Consider the following 8521-nt stretch of genomic DNA (forward strand, 5'->3'; position numbering starts at 1 on the left):
TTTTTAATGCAAAAAAGTAACTCTGAAAGGATAAATAAAAAATAAGAACCTAGGCAAACTGTGAGAATGGGAAATGAGTGGGGTTGAGTCAGAGGGGTGGTGTTTTATAGTTTTCCAGTTTGAACCAGTTAACTGTACCAGCTGTTAAAAATTTAAATCACCACACAATTTGAAGCGGACTAAATAAAAAGAATCTAACCCCCTTACTTTATCGTCAATGTTTATAAAGGTTTTCTGGTGTATTCTCTTGTGTTTTCTAAGCATAGAATCACTATTTGCCAAAAATGACACATTTACCCCTACATTTCAGATTGCATTACTCTCCTTTTTTCTCTTGTCTAATTGCATTAGCTAGTATCTCTAATACCATGAGAGAAAGAACACTGGATCTGTTTCTGTTGTTTCTCACTCATTTGGCTTTTGATTTTGCTCTCTTGCAATAAACAATATGTAATTTTTATGCAAATTTGTAAAACTTTTTATGGTTGGCTTTTGGGTGCTGTGTTTTGCTCAGAAAATCTTCTAAAAACACCCAGCTAAATTTTCTCTTCTTCTGTGATATCGCTTTTCTTTTTTAAAAACCACTTTATTGAGGTATGATTGACATATAAAAAGCTGTACATATTTAATGTACAAAAGTCAATGAGTTTGGAGATATTTGATCCATCTGGAATTTATTTTGGTATAGGGAGAAGGGATCTCATGGGGCACTAGAGGACTGGGGGGGGAAGAGTCTCTGTTTTTGCTGCCTGGATAATTGTTGGGGGGCTTCCTTAGGGACGACCTGGCCCAGTTGCCCTTCCTGACCATGTGCATCAAGGAGAGTCTGAGGCTGCACCCCCCGGTTACAGTCATTGCCCGCTGCTGTACCCAGGACATCAGGCTCCCAGATGGCCGGGTCATCCCCAAAGGTGCCCACAACCTCAGGGGGAGGATACTCCTGGGTAGGAAGAGGGGCCCATCAGGCAGGGGGAAACTTCCTGACTGGTCCTTCATCTCCCACAGGTGTTACCTGTCTCATTAGTATTTTCGCGACCCACCACAACCCATCCGTGTGGCCAGACCCTGAGGTGCTGCCTCTCCCTCCGTCCCCACGGCCCACCCACCTCCTTGTCTATTCTCCCAGGGGGACCTAGGGGAGGGCGCAGGGTTCTGACCTGGCAAATCAAACATCACCTTCCCCCATCAAACACAAGTCTGCCTTTCCCAAGCTGGCTGTCCTGGGAAACCCCATCCAGCAGCCCTGCCTCTCTCTGCTCCCAGGTATACAATCCCTTCCGCTTTGACCCAGAAAACATCAAGAAGAGGTCTCCCTTGGCTTTTATTCCCTTCTCTGCAGGCCCCAGGTGAGCGCAGTGGGCAACTGAGGCGGGACAGGGTGGTGGGGCCAGGGGTCTGGGACTGAGATCCCAGACATGGCTGTGGGGCATGAAAAGGGGGAAATTGAGGATGGCTCTCCTTCTTTCCCCTCTTCCAGAGGTTAGAGGTAAGGGTTTGGGGAGTGGAGGTTGCGTCTAACAAGGGCTCCTCGGTGTGGGCAGAGCCCCTTCCCCCTGTCTGCTGGCCTGAGTTCAGGGCTGGGGTCTGGGCCAAGCTCAGGGGATAGGCAAGCCCACATGGGGGTCCCAGGCATGGGTTAGCCCACTTATGGATCCCTGCGGGCGGGACTAGGGGTCCCAGGCCAAGTTCTGGGCGCGATGGGATCTGCTGGGGTCCCTGGTGAGTCAGAGCCCTCACTTCCGCCCGCAGGAACTGCATTGGGAAGACGTTCGCCATGACCGAGATGAAGGTGGTCCTGGCGCTCACGCTGCTGCGCTTCCGGATCCTGCCCAACGAGGAGGAGCCGTGCAGGATGCCGGAGCTCATCCTGCGCGCAGAGGGTGGACTTTGGCTGCGCGTGGAGCCGCTGAGCTCGGGCTCCCGGTGACCTGCCCGCTCGTGGCTTGGGATCCACCCAGAACCTACACGCCTCGCTTTGCAGAATCCCAGGAATAAAACTTTGAGGTCTCCTCTGCCCGAGCCTCATCGAGACCCAGCAGGGGGCGCTTGGGACCTGATGGAACGCTAGGGTCGGGGAGGCCGGGTGGAGAGGAGGCTGGTGTCTGAGCCCAAGACCCTGACAGTCTTTCCAGCTGACCACAGGGCCCCATTTTGATTGCGGGTTCTCCCAGAATCCAACCTGTGGTTACTCCAGATTTCCAAAGAACAGACAGAAAATAGAACAAAGAAAAGCATGCTAAAACTCTAACCTAAGTGGTCTCAATTCAATAACTGGGAAGGGGTCTTCAAACTGCCTGCCAGCACTCTATCCATACGATGTGGTTTGAAGTTTGGGGCTCAGAGCTTCCCCCCCTCCAAGAAAGAATTCTTGAGGTCTTTGGTGCAAAAAGGTGGTTTTATTAAAGCACGGGGATAAGAGCTGCTGCCCTGGGATTGTGAGGAGCAGCGGATTATATACTTTGTGAGTTTGGGGAGGTAAAGACAAAAGGAAATATCCAAAAATGAGTTTCATATGGTAAAGAGTCACAGGATACTAGAGGCCTAGTTATTATCAAGCTAAGATTGTTTTTTTCTCTAGCATTAATATTAAGAGAGTTGGGAGTTTCCTGGAGGAATGGTATATTCTGCCTGCCTGAAGTATTTGTCAGTAGGCTGCAGGTCATAAAGATATTTAATTTTATCTACATTTCCTTGTGCCTTTGTTCCCCACATCATTCCCCCTGAACAGTATTAAATCTTTAAGGTTGCCGAGGATGGAAGTCTTCTGTAACTTCTTCCTGCTGAATAGGGGCATAGAGATGTTCTTACCTTTGGGTCAACATTGGTCAGCTGGGGAATTTATATATAGGAATTACCAAAGACAGAGGCTGCCAAACCAAGGTAGATAACATATATGAACCTCCTTGAGTAGAAAGGATTATCTGTCTGATGGAAGTTATGGCAGTGAAGGAGTCTTGACACCAGATAGGGAGACACCAGAAAAGACAACAAATTAGGTTAATATTATAATGAGAAAGAGAAGCCTGAATAAAAAAAACTTTGATAATTGACCAAAATCTTTCTCCAGTCCAGGAGTTTAACCAATCACTAAAGGACAGAGAGAGACAGAGAGAGAGAGACCATTTAAAGCGCCGTTTGAATATCTATATCTTTTTAGCAATATCTTTTGGTGATATCTGGAATGTATACCCAACATTTTGTTCTTATGGTAGCACATATTCCATCTTGTGCAGTTAAAATACCTGATACCATTTTGAAAGTCATTTAAGGCCTCGATGGCGTAGCAAGTGGTGTTAGCCATCATATACTCTGTTTTGTTTAGCAAGCAATCAAGTAATGAATAAGAGGCACCTTTATGGAAACAAAAGAAAAAATATAGTTTAATGGTCTGAGCAAATTATAAACCTAGAGTCTAGTCTTGAGTGCTTAAAATCTAATATCTACAAAGATGTGTTGTTGAAACATTTTCTCTCTATAATAACCCTCATTTTAAATCTAAGATAGCCAAATCAGGACCAATTCATTTGAAAAACATGTCCAGTTTTAACAAACTTGACCTAATTATCTACATAAGCTTAGCAAGAATAATGTTTGGCCATATAGAGCTTTCAAAATCTGCTTTGCTGTAACTTTCGTAAGGAATCTCAATTGAACTTTTAGTAGCCTCTCTAGGCCAGAAGCCAAGCCAAGTGCTTGTCATCAGACATGCCTGCAATACCTGTAGGTTTGGGTGAATTCCTCTTCATCAGGTCCCCAAAGTATTCTGAGTTTCTTGCACCTGCCAGGAAGTGACATTCTCTTCTCACCTGGTGAGGCTGCTGGGAACTCCCAGCAAAGTATTAACATTAAGGCAGCCCAGGTCCCAGAGGAAGTTCACTCTCCCTGTCTCAAGGACCCATCGAATGGGCTGCAAGTAGTAAGGAAATTCATTTTTATCTTTTGTCTTTGTTTCCCACATCACAGCTACTATGGAAAACACTATCCTCAAAGTATTGAAAATAGGACTGCCACATGATCCAGCAAGCTCACTTCTAGGTATTTATCTGAAGGAATTGAAATCACTATGGCATAGTGATATCAGAACTTGCATGGTCATTGTGGCATTGTTTACAAAAGCTAAGACACTGAAATAACCTGAATATAATATGTAGTGGAATATATATATATTCCATATATATATATTCAATGGAATATTATTCAGCCATAAAAAAGAAGGAAATCCTATCTTTTACGGCAACATGAATAACCTTGAGGGCATTATGCTAAGTAAGATAAGTCAGGGAAAGGCAACTACTGTATGATCTCACTCATATGTAGAATGTATAAAAGCTGAAATCATAGGAAAGGACTAGATTTGTGGTGGCTAGAGGTTGGGGGTGAGGGAAATGAAATTTTGTCAAAGGTTACAAACTTTGTGACTCTAGTACCCCCCTCCTTCACATCTACTACATAACTCTCAAAACATTTAGGTGTGACTGTACCTCAGGCTGGCTCCTCAGAAACCAGGGGAGAATCAGATCTACTTCTCTGGGCATGGGGTTCCTGGTCACCAGGCTCATTGTTTACTTGGTGAGGCTTGGGGCCCCAGCACACCCCCATCCCACCCGCAGTATCATGTGACAGTCCCTCCTGCATCTCTCCTCCCAAGACTTCTTGGATGAACAAAGCCTGACCAATTTTTTTGGGGGGGGGGAAGATTTTGCTCCTCCCTGTATTGGCCAGAGGTGTCGGGACAGTGTGATTTTTGAATGATTTCCTACAGTGTTGGTTCCTTCTTTCAGGATGGGAGATGACAACCACCATCCCAGGAATTCTCAATAATTTTTTATTACTTATAAAAAACCCCCAAAACCAACATTTAGGTGTGGCTATTCCTCTACAAGCAGAAACAGTACATACTTTTTTTTTAAATTGTGTCATGTTAGTCACCATATAGTACATCATTAGTTTTTGATGTAGTGTTCAACGATTCATTATTTGCATATAACACCCAGTGCTCATTACAACACGTGTCCTCCTTAATAGAACAAAAGCATGTGGGTGGCGGGAGAGGGAAACCCTCTTTCGCCTTTATGGGCTCCACCATCTAGGGTAATTGGAATGAGGCTTGTCTGCATAAAGAGAAGGAAATAAAACCACATGTGAAAATTGGAAATTTCAAAGCAAGAGAGCCGTGATGCCATGATCTGAGTCCTGAGGTTGCCTCCCCCAATCCCTGCATGTCCCAGTACAGGAGTTAGTGGATTCCTGGTTTTTGTTTTTTTGGGTTTTTTTGGCCTCAAATTTACATTTCTGTCCCTGACAACTGAAACAGTCTCTGTTCAATCTGAAAGGGATTGAGGAGTCTGTCACTCCTTCCACATCCAATGGGGGAGTCATTTCCCCCCTCACACGGTGGGTGTGCAAGGCTTCTATTTGAAGCCCACCTTACCCCCCTGGGTGGGCCATTTCCTTTTTGGATGCTATTTTATTTTATTTTATTATTTTTTCTTTGGATGCTTTTAACCATGAGAAAACTCTTCCTCTCATGGGGACTCCAGGTCTTAGTCATTCATCATGCGTGTAGTGCAATAATCGCATAAACACGGGAGGCATTCAGTTCAATGCCTAGAACACGCTGCTTTAAAATGACAGCATGCTGGCACACCTGGGTGGTGCAGTCAGTTGAGCATCCGACTCTTGGTTTTGGCTCAGGTCATGATCTCAGGGTCCTGGGATGGAGCCCTCCATTGGACTCCACACTCCTCAGAGTCTACTTAGATTCTCTCTCTCCCTCTGCCCTTCCTGCTCTCTCTCTAAAATAAATAAATAAATCTTTAAAATCACAGCATGCTTTTAGTTCCTCTTTAAGACACAAATATAAATGTGTAACTCTTTGATTATTTGCTCCTTCATTCTTGTGAATTATTTTCTTCCCACTTCAAGATGAATGCCAGGAGGGCAGGGACCTCACCCGCCTTGCTCTGTGCTTGAGTTCCCAAGCCTGGAGCAAAAAAAAAGCACTCAGCAAATGTTGGGTCTCAAGACGTGGAGTAGTTGGTTGGCTCACACACCTACAGGACTCTACTGAGTGATAAAACGATACTCGTGATGAGACGAAAATTCTCTAAAGGCCTGACATGCAACGGAAGCCATTTTAAATTTTTTTCTAAGTCAGAATGACTGTACATAAACTTTGGTCAAACCAAAAGCCTGATCTATGACCTGCCAGCCATGCATCGTACATTTGTTTTGTAATGAGTGGCTTAAAGGAAAACTGTCTTGTCCTTGAGAGATTAATCAATGCACCTGCTCCCTCATTCCTTTATGATAAAACTCATGATTCCTGCCTATGAACTGTGCACTATGTATAGTGCTAATCTGTAATCTGTAATCTTTTGAACTTTACAAGATAGAAAAAAGTATACAACCTTGATAAAACTTTTCATTCTCAGGAGCACTTTCTTCCCTGTGAAGAGTGTGTTTCCTGGGCAGCTGTCCTAACTTGGGCTGGAATAAAACTCTTTCTTACTTTTAGAGATTCTAAAAGGTTTGTTCCTTTTGTGTCGACACTACCTAGCATTTACTGAGCATTTACAAGCACTGCACTATGAGGCAGGTGCTATTACTATTAGTTTCCCCGTTTGCAGAGGGAGGCTCAGAGAAGTCAATTTATGTCACCAAGTTCACACAGCCAGAAGGTGGCAGGGTCGGGATTTGAACCCACGTCTGTTTGATGTGAGTCAGTGCCCTAAGGCAGGCAGCTATCCACGCTTCCACCCAAGTCTCCCCTTGCCTACTGATCTGTGTTTAAGAACCTGAAGAGAAGTGAACAGTTCACACTGGTGGCCAGCTGGTCTCTGTTTAATAAATGAAAACAATAAATTAAAGGAAAAAAAAAAAGAGAAAACAAGTCGCCAGAGAATTCAGCTGAAGTGATGTCATGGGGTCTCCTTAGCAGGAAATTAGAATTCATCTAAACCTGCCACCTCCAGCCCCACCCCAACGCTCTCTGTGCCATCAGTCAGGGCTCCTGGGCATGCTTGCTTGAGAACACAGGTAGATTAAAAATACCATAGACGTGACAGGCATTAAAGAGCCCAGTGGGACATGCTCCCAGCACAATCTGCCAAACTTTGCTGGCATAGTAATCCCTAGAAACCAATTCCAAGTTTTGTTAGTGAACAAGCCACAGGATTCTCAGCGGCACTTAAGGGCTCATTAAAAGTTGGTTCACACAGAGGGGGAGACGAGCCATGAGCGACTATGGACTCTGAGAAACAAACTGAGGGTTCTAGAGGGGAGGGGGGTGGGAGGATGGGTTAGCCTGATGATGGGTACTAAAGAGGGCACATTCTGCATGGAGCACTGGGTGTTATATGCAAAAAATGAATCATGGAACACTACATCAAAAACTAATGATGTAATGTATGGTGATTAACATAACATAAAAAAAAAAGTTGGTTCACAATTCCCCACCTCCACTTCATTTGGGGAAATTAAAGAGTCCCTGAGGATCAGCTACAGGGCTGCAGGCAGATGAGCTCTGATGCATAGCTCAGGGCTAAGGTGGAGACTGAGCCACAGAGTCACCCCACTCCCGAGATTGGTCCCCAGATAGTTTTCCGGCTTAGGCTCAAGCCCAAACTTGGACATTTGATTAGCGCCAAGAGACATAAGTGGGAATTGGAGGTGACATTCTCTTCCCCCAAGCCACAAGATTCCCAGAGCTCCAAACAGCCAAACGCTACAACACGCACACTGGGGTCCTGGGCAGCAGAACCCAAAGCTTGCAGAGCACCGGGTGCTGAGTGTGGCTACCATGAGCGCTCCACGCTGCAGTGTAAGAGTAAGATTTCCAGCGCTCTGAGGGCAGCTGAGGCTTCTACTCCCACAGTAATGCTAACTGCACTGCATTATAGATATTACCTGGTCAACACCTCCCCTCCATCTCCACTAGACTGGCAGCTCTGAGAGGGTAGGACCAATCTGAACTTGCTTAGTATTGTGTTTCCACGGCCGGGCACCTAATAGGTGTTCAATAAAACTGGCTGAGAAAAGAAACGAGACTTTCATTACAACCCTATGGAAAGCCTATGTGATGCAAAATTTCACCAAAATGTGAATGACTATTCCTTAATTTATCTGAAATTCACTGACATCACAGCCAGTATCCCTCTTGTAAAATGTATGTCATCTAATGCCTGTTGGGAATATGGGGTATTGTACTCTGTAATCTGACCCCCACCTGCCATTTTAGGCCATTTTGAGCCACTCACCCCTCCTTGCTGCCCAAGACCCCGTCATGTTGGCCTTTTTCTGCTCCTTGGATGGACATTTAACTTCCCACCTCAGGTCCTTTGCACACACTGTTTCTTCTGCCTGGTGTACCCTTTCCTCTCACTCTGCCCCTGGAGCAGAGTGTCTTAGCTGAAATGTCACTTTACCCATGAACCCAGGCCCCAGCCTACCCCCAGCCTCCCTACTCTCTGTGGATTAAGTTGTTGGCCTCTTGTAGCCAATTGCTTTCCTTTCCTCAAAC

At 45.2% G+C, this 8521-nt stretch overlaps 1 protein-coding gene across 1 annotated transcript; it reads left to right on the forward strand.

Moving 5' to 3' along the window:
• Window positions 1-708: 708 nt before the first annotated feature.
• LOC145720586 (cytochrome P450 4F1-like) lies at window positions 709-2248 on the forward strand. Its single transcript, XM_081814665.1, has 4 exons — window positions 709-911; window positions 1006-1070; window positions 1264-1346; window positions 1750-2248. The coding sequence occupies exons 1-4, from the start codon at window positions 809-811 to the stop codon at window positions 1925-1927; spliced, it is 429 nt and encodes a 142-aa protein (XP_081670791.1). The 5' UTR covers window positions 709-808; the 3' UTR covers window positions 1928-2248.
• The last annotated feature ends 6273 nt before the right edge of the window (window positions 2249-8521 follow it).

The sequence above is a fragment of the Leptonychotes weddellii genome, chromosome 1 (genome assembly GCF_054177405.1).
Source record: "Leptonychotes weddellii isolate Sample4059 chromosome 1, ASM5417740v2, whole genome shotgun sequence".
Classification (NCBI taxonomy): Eukaryota; Metazoa; Chordata; class Mammalia; order Carnivora; family Phocidae; genus Leptonychotes; species Leptonychotes weddellii.

Coding starts and splice junctions, on each gene's coding strand:
- LOC145720586 (XM_081814665.1), top strand. CDS start 809: ATGTGCATCAAGGAGAGTCTGAGGCTGCACCCCCCGGTTACAGTCATT. Junction 1,071..1,263: donor CCGTGTGGCCAGACCCTGAG/GTGCTGCCTCTC, acceptor CTCTGCTCCCAG/GTATACAATCCCTTCCGCTT. Junction 1,347..1,749: donor CCCTTCTCTGCAGGCCCCAG/GTGAGCGCAGTG, acceptor TTCCGCCCGCAG/GAACTGCATTGGGAAGACGT.